The 16,769-nt window shown below is 52.7% G+C and overlaps 1 protein-coding gene across 3 annotated transcripts in view; it reads left to right on the top strand.

Moving 5' to 3' along the window:
- The window catches only part of RPH3AL (rabphilin 3A like (without C2 domains)), a 184,267-nt gene that overhangs the window by 149,482 nt on the left and 18,016 nt on the right, over positions 1-16,769 (top strand). For all 3 annotated transcript variants that reach the window (XM_058431430.1, XM_032138175.2, XM_058431431.1), the window contains exon 6: positions 6,467-6,641. In XM_058431430.1, the coding sequence (XP_058287413.1) occupies positions 6,467-6,641 (175 nt within the window). The remainder of the gene's footprint in view (positions 1-6,466; positions 6,642-16,769) is intronic.

Here is a 16,769-nt window from a genome sequence, read left to right as displayed (position 1 = left end):
AGGCCTGTGGGTGTGCAGAAATTGGCGTGGGGGTGAGGGTTGCAGCCTGGAGCTCAGCCCAGCTGGGTCCTTTGCTCCTCACCTCACCAGACCTGCTCTCCCATGTGGAAGGCATTTTCCAAAATACTGAGTGTGTTTTATGCGCGTCTGCATGGGTGCACCTCCTGTACTGGGTGACACACCTGTGTGCTCCGGGCCCCTGATGCCAGGACTTAGGAACTGCTGGTCCTCACGCTGGTCCAGATCACCAGCCGCGCTGGATGGTCAGGGTGAGCTCTTAGGCCTTCCACCTGGACTACAGTGACAGCAGGAGAGAATCGGAGCAGAGGCCCCGTTACAAGGGACTCACAGGAATGACTGATCCATTGGGTGCTCGCGGACCTACCCACAGATCCTCAGGGAGGATCTCTGCCTGGCCTGTGTGTCATTGCCCCTGCTGGGCATAGATATCGGGGTGAATCGTATGAAGTTGACGGGCTTTTTGATAGTTCAAAAATGATTGACTTAGCCGGGCATGGTGGCGTGTTCCTGTGGTCCTGGCTACTCGGGAGGTTGAGGTGGGAGGATCGCTTGAGCCCAGGGTGTCAAGGCTGCAGTGAGCCGTGATCGCGCCACTGCACTCCAGCCTGGGCAACAGAGTGAGACCCTGTCTCAAAAAAAAAGAAAAAAGGTTGACTATCCCAAAATGGCTGAGTACCAATGGCAATTCAAGCTGATGCTTTGGATCCCGTGCTCTTTATCTGTCTTCCAGAAGAATCTCACTGAGTGGGGAGTTGAGTGGAGTGGGGATGGGAGACAGATTGTTGCAGCAGGAGGCAAGGCTGAGGCATGGGCCGGGGGCTGGGATATGCCAGGGGAGGCAGGGCAGCTGGGGAGGAGAGGCTGGCAGCACCCTGGGCAGTCAGGGCGGCTCACTGCGCTTCCCTCCCCACCAGCACACCCCGTCACGCCCTCCTCTTTATCCCTCTTTTAAGCTGAAATAGGAAGGTCCATTTGATTAATTACAGGAACTTGAGTGAGACACCCAGGCTTCTTCCCCAGGAAGGTGGCAGACTGTAGGTTGAGACGCGTTGTAGCGAACGACCCACAGCTGCCAGCACAGTCATTCAACCAGCGTTTACTGAACACCTACGATGTGTCAGGCATGTGCTAGGAGCTTGAAGAAAACAGTGGTGAGCAAGACGGCTGTGATGCTTCCTCCTGTTCGGTGGAGCCTGGTGGGGGAGACAGAGGAAAACAGAAGGACCAGCCAAAAGGTGGAAGCACCCCACGTACCTATCAACAGATGACAAAATGTGATCCATCCATACAGGGGGGAACATTGCTCAGCCTCAGAGAGGAAGGACGTTCTGACACCGGCTGCTGCGTGCGTGAGCCCTGAAGAAGTGATGCTGAGTGAAATAAGCGGCCAAAAAAGGACAGACGCCGTGCGGCTCCCCTTATAGGACGTACATAGGGTAAGGACGTACATAGGGTAGTCACATTCCTAGGGACAGAAAAGGACAGACGCCGTCCGGCTCCCCTTATAGGACGTACATAGGGTAGTCACATTCCTAGGGACAGAAAAGGACAGACGCCGTCTGGCTCCCCTTATAGGACGTACATAGGGTAGTCACATTCCTAGGGATTCCACCAGGAATTGTAAGCCGAGGTCCCCACCCCGAAAACACTTACTGTAGCCTCCTGGGAATGTGGCTTTTCCTCCTGGAGGGTGGCCTGACTCTATGTCATCATCCAAACACACAATTCTTGACCCTGCAATCCCGCTCTGTGGAATATAGGCTGAATGTCATTAATCAGAAAACCCAAAGCTGAAATGCTCCAAAATCCAAAACTCACTGGAGCATTTCAGATTTTGGATTTTCAGATTTGGGATGCTGAACTGGTTAAGTATAATGCAAATATTCTAAAATTCAAAAAAATTCAAAATCTGAAGCACTTCTGCCCCAAGCATTTTGGAAAAGGGCAAAATCAACCCGTCTTTCCTAAGGCAAAATAACCGACAACTGGGCTGATGTGGTGGGTGCAGGGTGATGGCTGCGGCGCTGCCGTGAGGACGAGAGATTGGAAACAAATGTCCCTCGGTGGGGCGCTGGATTAATTAAGTTTAATAAATCCAAACTGTGGAGCAATTAAAAATGATGATGGAGAAGTTGTGAATACGCAGCGACTGCTATGATGTGCAGTTAGGTGTTGGGGGAGGGTGGGAACAGGTTGCATCTACATTAGCCTAGTTTTCAAAAAAACAGAAACCAGTGTGTTTGCCCAGGCGAGGGCGTAAGAAAATCCACACCGCCATGCTCAGCAGGGCTGCCTCTGTGCAGTGATGTTATAGGTGGCCTAGTTTCATTTTACCTTTTTGTTATTGTGCTTATTTTGTATGCTAGGTATGTATTTTTCAGGAAAATAAAAAAAGGGAGAGGCTAGGCATGGTGGCTCATGTTTGTAATCCCAGCACTTTGGGAGGCTGAGGTGGGCAGATTGCTTGAGCCCAGGAGTTAGAGACCAGCCTGAGCAACATGGTAAAACCCCATCTCTACAAAAAATACAAAAATTAGCCGGGTGTAGCGGCGCACACCACCTACAGTCCCAGCCACTCGGGAGGCTGAGGTGGGAGGATCACCAGAGCCTGGGCAGGCGAAGGCTGCAGTGAGCCGATTGCTCCACTGCACTCCATCCTGGGTGACAGAGCAAGACCCTGTCTCAAAAAAAAAAAGCGAAAAAAAGAGAAAACTCCCGAGGCAGGTCGGGGAGACAGTGTGTGTGCGGTTCAAAGCCTGCACAGGCCCCGCCATTCACAGATGGCTCTTAAGGACCTGCTTCATTTGGGGTCCCCCAGGCTCAGCCCACAGTGGAGGGCAGGGAGGTGGCGAGCTCAGGGCAGGATGACCAGAGCCTTTGCTCATCAGTGGGAGGCGTAGCGAGCCTTTGCTGGCACCCCATGGCCCCCATGGCCTCTTGGACTTGGGCACCTGCTGTAATGAGCCTCGCAGCAGCGTTCCCGAGATGGGGTGGCCTTGGTGGCTGCTGTGTGTTTGCTGCTTCCTCCTGTCCGGCAGTTCCCTCTGCTCTGGTGTCCTGCCTGTAGGACACTAAGAGTCCACACTGACGTCTGACCCACGGAAGATTTATTCACCCCTCAACTGCAGTTTAGTGAGCATCTGCTTTGCATCTGTAAACTGTTGGATGAGACTCTGGGGCCTTCCGTGTGGAGGAGAGGCCAACAGAGTAGTGTGCTGGCTTTGGGGAAATTGCTGAACTTGTTGGAGCCTCAGTTTCCCCACCTGAAAAGTGGAGATAACAACCAAGCTTCCTCGATGCTTCTGGGAATGGGGGAGGAGACTGGCTACTTTTGCACTTTGTGGATTTTTAGACCATGTGCCTGCATTACCCATTCAAATAAATATGTGTTGTAGGAAGGTTCCGAGAGGATGAAAAAGGGTTTTCCAAAGCGGGTGCCACGAAGCACCCATCCCACCGGACAGGTTCCAGGCTATTCGAGAACCACACAAAAGCAGGCCCTTCACACAGGGTGGCTGGAAGGGGCAGTGAGGGATTCATGCCACGGACCTAGTCTGGACGTGGCAGTCCGTGCCTGGCACTCTGAGCATAAGGAGGTGCCCACAGTCTACTTGGCGATGCAGATGCTCATCGCTCTACAAGTGGACAGTCAGTGCTGCCCAGTTAAGTGCCGAGTCCATGCAGACCCATTACTAAGGTTGAGTTTCTCTAGGAAAACCATCCGGGCAGATTGCAGGTAGAGAGCATGGTGTGTTCTTTTGCCCTCTGGGATAACCTTGTGCACCTGAGCTTAGTAAAGGCTCTGAGAAGTCCCGCAGCAATGGAGCTTAGTAAAGGCTCTGAGAAGTCCTGCAGCGATGGAGCTTAGTAAAGGCTCTGAGAAGTCCTGCAGCGATGGAGCTTAGTAAAGGCTCTGAGAAGTCCTGCAGTGATGGAGCTTAGTAAAGGCTCTGAGAAGTCCTGCAGCGATGGAGCTTAGTAAAGGCTCTGAGAAGTCTGCAGTGATGGAGCTTAGTAAAGGCTCTGACAAGTCCTGCAGCGATGAAGTAAAGGCTCTGAGAAGTCCTGCAGCGATGGAGCTTTGTAAAGGCTCTGAGAGGTCCCACAGTGATGCAGCTTGGTTTAACCTAGTGCTTTTCAAGTATATGTGATTAGAAAACTTTATTATTATTATTTTTTGGCTTGGCTCTTGTTAATATCCCACAGTATTAATGTGATGCAGAGGAAGTTTGGGGGGTGGGAAGCAATGTCTCAGAATCAAGTGGATTCTGGTTCTGGTTTTGAATTTTTCCAGTAGGGAATTGGCCCACTGGTGATAAAGCTGTTTGTGTTTGCCAGGTGGCAGGAGGAGGCGGTGCCCGTGGGCCTCTCCTCTGTGGGGAGGCTGCTCTGTGCCTGGCACTGGCCCTTGTGGCTTCATGTTCATTCTTGGGCCTGACCCTCAAGTCCTCCCAGTGAGATAAGCCCTGCTCCTGTGTTTGCCTAGTGGTGAGGAAACAGGGAGGTCAGTGTGTCCGAATCACACAGGTGCTGGGTGCCAGACCCAGGATTCAGGTTCAGGACGTTGGCTCGGAACCTTGGCCTGCCCTTCTCTGAGAAGGGTCATGTCAGTTGAGGTTTTTGCAAAGTGTTCGTTTACAGGCTCCCACCCCTCCTGACTAAATACCCTGAATTTATTTCCTTCATTGGAAAAGAGACTATACAGTATGTGGTGTTTTCTGAAGGAGGTATTAAAAATTTAGGGACCCTGATTCAGCAGCTGCTCTGAATTCTAATCGGTGGCCGTCTCCAAGAGGCGGTCCTTTCTGTTCCTGTTGGAAAGGCCGTCCCATCTGAGAAGTCCTCAGAGAAGAGCTTCCAAGGCTGTGATATGGTCCAGCCCGGCACTCCCTCAGCCTCTGCTGCTCTGCCCTGGAGCCTCGAGCGGAAGGGACAGCAAGGAGGCAGGCAGGTGGCATCTTGTGAACACCTTCTGGGTGCCCTTTGCTCTGTTGAGCACTTCCAGCTTTCTCAGCAGCTATCACATTTCATCAGTTTAATCAATAAAGAAACTCAGCTCAGAGAGGTTAAGTAACTCACTCAAAGCCACACAGCGAGCATGTGGAAGCTGCCATTGATTCAGCCTTTGCTTCCAGGGACAGCAGGAGTGGGGAGCCTGGGTGTCCAAGCTGAGGGTATTAGAGGGACAGAGGGACCCCTCAGAGCCCAAGGGGCTGTGCGTCCCAGACCCAGAGCACCTCCCACCCTGTGAGTTCAGGGTGGGCATCCCCAGATTCCTGGGGCTCTGCCAGCCTTTGGGGGTGTCTGGCCAGCTTTAGGGTGACTCTCACCACTTCCCCAGGGCAATGATGAAGGGATGCTTTGTACCTGCTTGGGCCCTGGCAGGCACCCTCTGACCCACCTGGCTCTGAGAGTCCCTGGGGGACTACATGGGGTCAAGAGGGGCTCCTTGGAGGCTCAGGACCCATGGATGACAGAACTAAGGCAGGAAAGAGGGTGGAAGGTCAGTGGCTGTGCCCTGGGGGCAGCCAGAACAAGTCTGGAGCTTTGTGGCCACTTCTGAGTCCCTCTCCTGAGGGGCAGTGACAAACATGACGAGAGGGGGTGGCTCGATGAGAGGGGACCTGGGACAGCTGGGGAACCAGGGTGTTGTCCTTGAGAAGCTGGGGGTCTGTGCATGGCACCAAGAAGAGCTGGGGGCCGGGGAGGTGTCTGCAGGTACTTGCAGCTGGGAGAGTCCGTCCTGTGCAGCCCTCTGCCTTGGGCCAGTGAGAGAAGGTGCTCGGGAGGTCAGCTGGTGGGAAGGAAGTGCCAGTCACTGGCAGATCTAGTGGAAACTCAGCAGTCCCTGGTGGCTTGTGGGCTTCCTGTCACTAGGAGTTTTCCAGCAGGGGCTGGAAGGGACTGGGGATGGGCAGGGGTCTGACTAGGCAATCTCTAGGATCCCAAGTGGTGGAGGATACAGACCGTAACAGAGGACAGTTTTCATAAACCTTTCTCACATGCCAGGCCCGTATTGAGATCCCCGCTCTGCAAGAGAGAAACAGGAGGACATGGGCTTGTCTTTAAAGCGGGTGTAGACTCAGGTGCAGTGGTCCCAGCTGCTGAGGAGGCTGAGGCAGGAGGACCGCGTGAGCCCAGGAGGTGGAGGCTGCAGCGGGTGATGACTGCACCACTGCACTCCAGCCTGGGCAGCAGAGCAAGTCCTCAACTCTAAAATAAGGGAAAGAAGGTTTGGAGAGTTCATGGGACTTAGCTCCTAATTGTCCTGAGTCCCGGGGAGGTAAGTGACAGCCCAGCCCATCAGCCAGGGAGGGCAGAGCCAGAGTTCCCACTCCCACTCTGCTCCTAGCTCTCCGCGTCCTGCCTCCCGTCATCTGGGCAAGGAGCAGGAGGGGAGGTTCCTCTGCGTCCTGTGCCCCAAGCAGCTCTCTCCCCCACTCAGGTCTGGAAGAGGTCGGGGGCCTGGTTCTACAAAGGGCTCCCCAAGTATATCCTGCCCCTGAAGACCCCTGGCCGAGCAGATGACCCCCACTTCCGACCTTTGTCCACGGAACCGGCAGAGCGAGAGCCCAGAAGCTCCGAGACCAGCCGCACCTACACGTGGGCCCGAGGAAGAGGTAAGTCCCCTCTGCCTGTCTCCCTGGATAACCTGTCCACACCTTCTCCCGATGAACAGCGGGGACCTCCAGCAGGTGCTTGTTTGCTCTGTGCAGGAGTGCGGCGGGAGGGCCACGGGGAGCAGTATCGCATACAAGTACTGACCTGGGGGCAAGCATGCCATGAGCAGCACTTCACAGAAATGGGACGTCAATTAAGGTATTTTGCTAAGTATAAAACCTGCATCCTTCCCAGGCAGGCCCTCACCACCTCTTCCTGGCACTTGTCTTGTGTCTCAGTAAGGGAGGACTCCTGGCTTCCCTGGTCCTAATTAGTATGGTGACTTTGTGCCCCAGTGTCCCTGGGCGTTCTGGTGGCTACATTAAGGTGTGTGTGTCCCAGGTGGCCGCCCCACTTGGCAGTGGACCTGGTTGTGGACTGCTCTCCGCAGCTTTCGTGATGCTTTGATGCTTGTGGTTTTATTTTCAAATTCCTGGTCTCACAACAGTCTCGGAAGGTGGTCGGGCAGTTATTTAATGACTGCATTTTATAGATGGGTGTACCTGCGGCTCAGAGAAGAGGAGGGACTTCCTCGGCAGGTGTGTGGCTGAGCTGGGACCCAAGGGCAGGCTCCTGCCCTCTCTGGTGGTCCTTTTGCTCTGAAGTGTTCACGTTTCTGCCAAATACTCGGGGTCTGAGGGTCTTAGATGAGACAGCAGGCAGAGCGGTGAGGGAGGCTCATTCAGGTCATGGCTCGTCTTGGAGGAAGTGGACCCATGACAATACACCTGGCGGCCGCCTCTCAGGGGCTGTGGGACATCTTGGTCTTTGGTTGTGACCTGACATCTGACTATCTTTATGTCATTCGGGATTTTTTTTCTTGTTATAAAAGTAATGCATGTTTATTACGAACATGTGAAAGTTGTCCAGTGATGCATGTAGAAGGTATAAATCCCCCGTACGTGGACCTGCCAGGCAGATCGACACCCGTGCCTTGGTGCGCAGCCTGCAGGCACTTTGTCCTCAGCACCCCGACTCCCTCATGGTGGCCTCTCCTCGCTGGTCCTACCGGGTGCTGCGTACACCTCTGCTGCCTGTGAGCTCACCCCCCGACATCGCTGCCACGGACAGACATTGGTGGGGACCATGGAATGCAGTGCAGTGGAGACCGGGCAGGCGGGGAGTCCCTCAGGAGGAGGCGGTGCAGGCCTGGCTGGGACCCTGGCCTGAGGGGCACTGCGGCCGCCCAGCCTGGAAGTGAGTGGCCAGAGATTGGCTGGAGAAGTGGCGGTCCTCCACCTGGTCCCTCTGCCACCCTCGGACCTCAGGCCTTCTCCTGCTGAGCCCTGTCGAGATCTGTCCATGTCCCTCAGACAGTGGGAGCAGAAGCTGGTGGACACTTGCGGGTTTAAAACGCTGCTTGGAGCCAGTTGAGCCAGAGAGGCTGAAGGCCTGTGGGGGCAGCTGTGGCCTACGCCCCACTTCAAGAGCTATCACTGCCCTGTCTGCTCCAAGTCAGGGCACACACACACATGCTTACATCCACACACAAACACACCCGCAATGAGACACACATCCACACACAAACACACCCGCAATGACACACACATCCACACACAAACACATCCGCAATGACACACACATCCACACACAAACACATCCGCATTGACACACATCCACACACAGTGAGACACACATCCACACACAAACACATCCACATTGACACACGCTCACACCTACACACACATCAACATGCACACACACACTGACATTCACATACACATTCACATGCACACACATATCCACATGGACACACTCACATCCACACACACATCCATGTACACACACACATCCACGTACACTGACATCCACGTGCACACACTCTCACATCCACACGCACACATCCACATGGACACACATCCACACACACATCCACATGCACAAGCATGTGTACCTACACTTGTACACACACGTTCATGCACACACATAACCACATCCACACACATCCACGTACACACACATCCACGTGCACACACATCCACATGGACACACACGTAATACACTTGCACACACATGCACACACATACATCCACATGCACACACATACATGCTCACATCCACACAGCCACGTACACACACTCACATCCACATGCACACATGCTCACATGCACACACATCCACACACAGACACACTGAATCCACATGCACACACACATCCACATGCACACACACATCCACATGCACACACACGCATCCACATGCACACATATGCATGCGCATGCACACACACTCACATCTGTACGTGCACACACATAGACGCTCACGTGCACACACACTTGCATGCACACACATACATGCAGACACAAGCTCACACACACATGCATGCACACACAGTCACACGTGCATGTACACACAGTAGCTTTACACACACACTCATGCATACAGTAGCTCACAGACTCATTCACACACACACTCATGTGCACACACACACAGTTGCGCACATGCACACACACTCCCATGCACATGTGCACACCCTGGGGAGGAGCAGAGCCCCCCCTCACCTCCTCAGGCACGCAGACTTGGCCTTTTACTTAATTAAAGATGGGCTTTTAATTTTATGGGCGAGGAGGGCAGTGGCCCCACGCTCTTGCAGTAGACTGTGGATCCTCTGGATTGGGGTCTGCTGGAAAGTCCCAGGAGATACTCGGAGGCTGTGAAAACCACCCTGCTCTCGCCAGATGCTGCTCCTCCTGGCACCCTGCCTCCGAGGGCCCCGGGGCCAGCATCCTCCTCCCGCCCCACAGTCCCTCTCACCGGCTTGGAGCCGATCACAGCACCAGCTCACTCGCTCTCTCAGCCTCTCTCCAAGCCTCTTTGCCACCTCCATTTCTCTCTCTCTCTCTCTCTCTCTCTTTAAATTATTACTTGCCCACAGACAACGGGTGGGTTGATGTTTCTCACGTTACTTTTTTCCTTTCTTAAATCCTTGGTTCATTTTTTTTTTTTGAGACAGCCTTGCTCTGCCACCCAGGCTGGAGTGTGGTGGTGTGATCTCGGCTCACTGCAACCTCCGCCTCTTGAGTTCAAGCAATTCTCAAGTCTTAGCCTCCTGAGTAGCTGGGATTACAGGCGTGCACCACCAAACCTGGCTAATTTTTGTATTTTTAGTAGAGACGGGGTTTCACCATGTTGGCCAGGCTGGTCTCAAACCCCTTGGCCTCAAACAATTCACCTGCCTCGGCCTCCCAACGTGCTGGGATTACCAGCATGAGCCACCGTGCCAGGCCTTTCTTTGTTAATTTTTAATTACATAAGAATACAAGATATATTTTAGCAAGTTAATTCAAAGATGTATGAAAAGGAAAAATCTCTTCTACTTCCCCTCATCTCCAAACCCTTTCTCTGTGTTCCTACAAACATATACTTGATATATGGCTTTTTTGGCTTTTGTTTTAGCAATAAAAATAGGCTCTTACCCGCCACTCTGCATGGTGCTTTTTTCACTTAAAAGAATATGAGCAACCTTCCAGGCCAACAGATACAGATTCTACATTATTCATTTTCATGGCTGAGTAAAATCTCACAATATAGTGTATTACAATTAATCACCTATTGATGGACATTCAGATCAATTTCTAGTTTTTTTACTTTTTTTTAAATTTTAGAGACAGTGTCTTGCTCTGTCGCCCAGGCTGGGGCGCCGTGGCGCAATCACGGCTCACTGCAGCCTGGACCTCCTGGGTTCACAGGATCCTCCCACCTCAGCCTCCCCGGTAGCCAAGACTGCAGGTGCACACACCACTGCACCTAACACACGTTTAAATTCGTATATTTTGTAGAGATGGGCGTCTCACTGTGTCGTCAGGCTGGTCTCAAAGTCCTGAGCTCAAGTTGTCCACCCGCCTTGGCCTCCCAAAGTGCTGGGATTACAGGCGTGAGCCACCGCACCTGGCCTAAGATGATTTTTAAATATTCATAAGGACACAATTGTTCACAGGACCATTATAACCAAAAAGTGGCAACAACTCATATGTCCATCAACTGATGAATGGATACAATATGGTGCAATCACATGATGGAACATTATTCAGTCATAGAAAGGAAGGGAGTGCTGATCCACACTGTAGCCTAGACGAACCTTGAAAACGCCATGAGAAGTGGAAGAAGCCGGAGACGAAAGGCCACATGTTGTATGATCTCATCTGTACGAGCCGGCAGGAGCAAGCCAGTGCACAGAGGCAGAAAGTAGACGGGTGGCTGCCAGCGCTTGGGGAGGATGGGGAGGGGAATGGGGGCTGACTGCTAATGGGTACACAGAGCTGATGAAAATGCTTGAAACTGGACCGTGGTGGCTACACAAATGTATGGCTATACTAAAAACCACTGAGTTGTATACTTTCTGAGGGTACCTTTTGTGGTATATAAATTATATTTCAATTTTTAAAATTCATAAGGTGGAGAATAGCTTAACAACAAAAAACACTTTTTTTTTTTTGAGATGGAGTTTCACTCTTGTTGCCCAGGCTGGAGTGCAATGGCACGATCTCAGCTCACTGGAACTTCTACCTCCCGGGTTCAAGTGATTCTCCTGCCTCAGCCTCCTGAGTAGCTGGGATTACAGGCTTGCACCACCATGCCCAGCTAATTTTGTATTTTTAGTAGAGGTGGGGTTTCTCCATGTTGGTCAGGATGGTCTTGAACTCCTGACATCAGGTGATCCACCCACCTTGGCCTCCCAAAGTGCTGAGATTAGAGGCATGAGCCACCGCGCCCGGCCAAAAAACTCTTTTTAAGAATAGCAAGGGTAGGCTGTGTACACTGGCTCATGCCTATAATCCCAGCACTTTGGGGGCCAAGTCAGGAGGATTGCTTGAGTCAAGAGTTCAAGACTAGCCTGGGCAACATAACGAGACACTGTCTCTACAAATAAATTTTTAAGACTTAGCCAGGTGTGGTGGCACATACCTGTAGTTCCAGCTACTCAGGAGGCTAAGGTGGGAGGATCACTTGAGCCCAGGAGCTTGAAGCGGCAGTGAGCTGAGACCACACCACTGCACTCCAGCCTGGGTGAAAGAGTGAGACCCCTATCTCTCAAAAAAACAAAACAAAACAAAAAAAAGAACAAAAAAACCAAAACAAAGCAGAATCGGGAGGGTAGTGGAAAGAACTGTCCAGCCAAATTTTAAAGCTTGATTATAAAGTTACTGAAATAAGTAAGAACAATAGAGTATTGGTGTCAGGATAAACAGAATATTTATTTGTAGAATGAATCAACAGACAAGTGGAATAGACAATAAGAGAGAAAGGGTAGCCTGAGAATGTACGGACGCCAACCATAAGTCGCTTTTCAACTCAATGAGAAGCTAACAGACCCATCTCATAACTGGAGCTGGTGCACTTAGATTTCTTTCTCCTTCTGGGTGTATCCAGAAACACACTACAGATAGATAAGATCGAAATGTTAAAAATAACACAATGAAAGTATTAGGGAAATAGTAGACGTGTTCCTGTCGTCTGTGTTATCTCAGGGAGAGCCAATGACTGCACTGCACCTGCGGGACAGGTGCGCTGACTACCTGAGTTTGCTGCTGTCTCCCTCCCCTGGACGCTGGGTATTGATTTTGGCCAAGGGTTTGCCTGCAGACCCCTTGGTGGGTCCCAGCAGGGTATTCCTTCTTTCCTCAGGAGGGGGCGGGGAATGGCATGGCCTGAGTACCTCTTGGTAACTAGCCGCAGGGTCTGCCTCTGAGCAATGTCTCTCCCCCTCCACCTGCTCCCTGCAGACAGTGTGTGCTCTGCCCTGCTCTTCCTGGCATATCATTGCTCATATATGACAGCAGTAAAGTCAGCTTTTGCACACGTCCTGGTCTCTTTGGTCCCGTGGTATAGGAGGTGTCAATGGCGGCACCGGTGCTGCGGGCCCTGGGGTTGTGACATCTTTAGAGCTGGGCTCACCCCTCCGCAGGCTTCTTTCCTTCAAGCTGGATTTCCACCCTGTGCACAGAGAGAGAGTTGCTGGGGGTGGGAGTTGAGAGTAGCCACATCAACATGGCATATTTGAGTAGCGAAAGAGTACATCTTTTTCTCATAAAATACGAAGCTCAGAGGAAGGAGCGATGGCTTCGGTTCAGCAGCTTCAGTGATGTCAGGACAGATGTCTTTGCAATCCTTCTCTTTCCCTCATGGTCACAGGATGGGCGCTGCAGTTCCAGCTGTCACTGTAAAGAAAGGAAGAACGATAAAGGTGCGGCTGGAGGAGCAAGGCTGCCTGGAGTCGTTACGTGTGGAGGTGATTCTCAGATGGAACGTTGTTCTCTGACTCCAGTGCCGAGGACAGTTAACAGGATGCGGCTTCTTATTCTCTTCAACCTCCAGAGCTGTGACCTGGAGGTACCGCTGCCTGGGTCTGCCCTGGAGTTTCGTTTCATTTCTTTTCTTTTCTTTTCGTTTCTTTTCTTTTCTTTCTCTCTCTGTCTCTCTCTCTCCTTTCCTTTCCTTTTCCCTTTCTTTTCCTTCCTTCCTTCCTTCCTCTTTCTTTCCTTCCTTCCTTCCTTTCTTTCTTTCTTTCTGTCTCTCTCTCTTTCTTTCTTTTTCTTTCTTTTCTTTCTTTTTCTTTCTTTCTTTCTCTTTGACAGGGTTTCACTCTGTCACCCAGGCTGGAGTGGAATACAGTGGCTCAGTCTCAGCTAACTGCACACTCCACTTCCTGGGCTACAGCAATCCTCCCACCTCCCAGGTAGCTGGCCATGTACTACCGCACCTGCTAATTTTTTTGTATCTGTAGAGACGGGGTGCTTCCACGTTGCCCGTGCTGGTCTCGAACTCTTGGGCTCAAGTGATCCGCCCGGCTCAGCCTCCCAAAGTTCTGGTACTACAGGCGTGAGCCACCGCACCTGGCCTGCTGTGTCATTTCTGCCTGCCTTTCTCAATTGTGACTGAGCGCCTGACACCAGGGGCCTGAAGCCAGTGTTCAGAGGGCTTTCTGGGACATGTGTCCTTTCCTCGGGTGGGAGCCAGGGCCTCTGGATTCATGAGGTTTTACCATGTGGACCTCGGCCTGGGATCCTGGGGTATCATCCAAAGCCTTGTCACTGGGCTGTGCCTGGGCAGATTGAGGCCTTTCCACTTTGTCCAGCACCATCAAAAGCCCCGCTCACAGGGTGTAAATACATATTTCCTCCTCACGTCCATGCCCTTAGAGAGGAATCGAAAAGCTCCCAGGCTGGGACACAGGCAGCTCCGGCTGTGAGGCAAATTCCTTTTCCCTTCTCCACTGAGGGCTGGGTCATTGTCCCTCCTCAGGCCTCTCTGCAGGAATCCTGCCACCTCCCACCGTCCATCCTTCCCCAGAGGGGAGCGCAGGCCTCCTGGGTTGCTTTGAACAGGGTGACACACCGGTTCCCTTCCAGGTTTTGCATTTGTTCCAGGTGGGGAGTTTTAAGAAAAATGGGAGTTTCAGGATCACTTCAGTGGCTCATTTGATGTTAGACAGGTTTTAAAAATTCCAAACTGTGGTCCTTTTTGTGGTGGGGTGAAAGCAAGCCTGAGGGTTCTGTGTGGGTTGCACACTCTGGTTCAGCTCAGGCCACAAATGTTTGCCAGGGCCGCCCTTCCTCAGTGACCCCCCAGCTAACCTGCCGCCCCCACCCCACGCCCTCTACCTGTCTTCCTGGAAGAGCTGAGTCCCTCCGAGCTGTACTAGCCCCAACGCTCTGTGACTCATGGCCGCTAACCCAGCTGATGCTCAGAACAGCCTCCAGGGCAGCTACAGACGGTGGAATCGACTGTTCACGATGGATGAGGAGGGGAAGGCTGGCCAGGGTCCTGTAGGCGGCCACGCTGTGCCCAAGAGGACCCAGGATCCCGGCTTCTAAAACCCAGTGCCCGCCCCGCCCTTGGCAGAAGCCATGCGGAGTCAGGCTCTCGCTCAGTTCTCGACGCTCACTGGCTTTTTCTTTTCTGACTGTTGGGGATTTTTGGTTGTGAGGATCAGGGACCACCAAGGCTGGCACAAGGTGGGGGTTGCTGCCAAGCCACTGAGGAAGGTTCTCCCAGAATCAGGGCGGGAGACGAAGGCTGGCGAGGCCACGAGGAGACAGGGCGGCTGAGCTGCTTCCACTTGTACCAGCTCTGTGCTCCTGACGCCCGCTCTGCAGCCTGCCTGCCCTCCAAGTCAACCATCTGCCCCACCCTCACCCCGCTCTCAGGACCCCACGTCCATACTTGGGAGAAAAAGTGATTGGCCCAATTATTTCTGTTCTGTGTCCGATAGTCAGACGTAACGGATGGTGTGGCCAGTGTCCGATAGTCAAATATAACGGATGGCGTGGCCGGTATCCGATAGTCAGACATAACGGATGGTGTGGCCAGTGTCCGATACTCAAACATAATGGGTGGTGTGGCCAGTGTCCGATAGTCAAACATAACGGGTGGCGTGGCCGGTGTCCGACACTCAAACGTAACGGATGGCGTGGCTGGTGTCCGACAGTCAAACGTAACGGGTGGCGTGGCTGGTGTCCGACACTCAAACGTAACGGATGGCGTGGCTGGTGTCCGATACTCAAACATAACGGATGGCTTGGCCAGCTAAGGCCACTTCTCCCAGACCTGGAGCAGAGCTGAGGCAGGGCAGGGGACATTTAGGTTTCCTTGATCAACAGCCATCCAGCCACAGAACTGAGTGTTTTGCATCTGACGGAGGAGTGAGCTCCCTGTCAATGGCAGCATTCAAGCCCAGAGGTAGGACATTAGAGTGGGGGTCCTGCGGGTCAGAAGCTGTGAGAAGCTCACTGTGGGCTGGCACTGTGTGTCCAGAGTTAAGCCCAGGTTGGGACCAGGGCTGGCACAGGGCGAGGCCTTCTGTGCTCCAAGATCAGGGAAGCCATGTGGCCAACCCAAGCTTCGAACCTGGGACCCGTCTTGTTAGTGCGGAGCCTCCACCGACCCCAGCTTCGAACCCGGGACCCGTCTCATTAGTGAGGCAGAGCCTCCGCCGACCAAGCTAATAAGCAGCCTTGTGGCTGCCGTTTTTCCATCAAACGCATATGCTGTTTCCTGACTTCTTCACGCAGCGTGCTATTTATACCAGCCGATCCATTCATTCTTAATGAGGTGCAGTTGTGGATTGTAAAATGTTTTATTTTCAGAGAGCATTGCTGACTGCCCAGAGCCAGCTGCTGCTATGCTGCCTTCCTTCTCTCTCTGTCCCTGAGAGATTTGCATTTTGGAAGCTCAGCCTCCTTCTCCTCACCCCCAGCCCACTCCCCACCCCCGTATTTTGCTAGCAGACTCTGGATTTGCCATTTCTGTCACATAGACCAGTCGCGGTACGTGAATTCTCCACAGCCTTCCAAGCAGCTGGGAGTGTGTGTTGTACGCACCAGGGCCAGGGGGCTGGAGCTTGCAGGAGGCAGAATGGAGTAGGAAGGCTCCGTGTCGGGAGGTGGGTGCCGTCTGTCCTCAGGGACCACACATTTGCCTGTGTTTTGGGTCACAGACTGGTGGAGCAGTGATTCAATCTGGCCTACTGCTTAAAATTCATTGTCAACTTGTTTAAATGTGGAGAACTCTCATTTTTTAAAAATTGGAGCTCTGGCTTCCTTTGTGGAAGGGTACCTCCCTGCTCGGGGAAGTTGATCAGGGTAAGTGGCCGCTCCCCGCTAGAGGAAGTTGATCAGGGTAAGTAGCCGCTCCCCGCTAGAGGAAGTTGGTCAGGGTAAGTGGCCGCTCCCCGCTTGCATTCTGTGGTTCGCTGCAGTCCCCACCCTGCCCTATTGTCTCTGATACCCTTTCAGCATCACTATTGCAGTGTTTTTAAGAAGAAAGGGAAACCGTTCTTGTTTCACGTCCCTGTGAAAAGAGAGAATAGAAGACAGACCAACAGGGACGCCTGTTGCAAGAAAAATGGGTATGCTTATCTCAGAAGGGAAGGGCCCTCATGTCCAGCTCACTTCACTCCCTGACCTTTGCACCTGGCCAGTGGAAGGCAGGGGCCTGACCAGGTCATGTCTGTGTGTCTGTACTAACCCTGACCCCTTGACCCTGCCCCTAGTGGCTGCTGTGAGCATGGAGGTGGCCCAACGTGACCTCATCAGCAGGGCTTTACAGGCCCAGCCCCTACAGGGCTGGTGTTTTTCTGGGGGACTCCT

This window comes from Hylobates moloch, unplaced genomic scaffold (assembly GCF_009828535.3).
Source record: "Hylobates moloch isolate HMO894 unplaced genomic scaffold, HMol_V3 SCAFFOLD_19, whole genome shotgun sequence".
NCBI lineage: Eukaryota > Metazoa > Chordata > Mammalia > Primates > Hylobatidae > Hylobates > Hylobates moloch.
The sequence above is the reverse complement of the archived record's forward strand: the minus strand, read 5'-3'. Positions and strand labels throughout refer to the sequence as shown.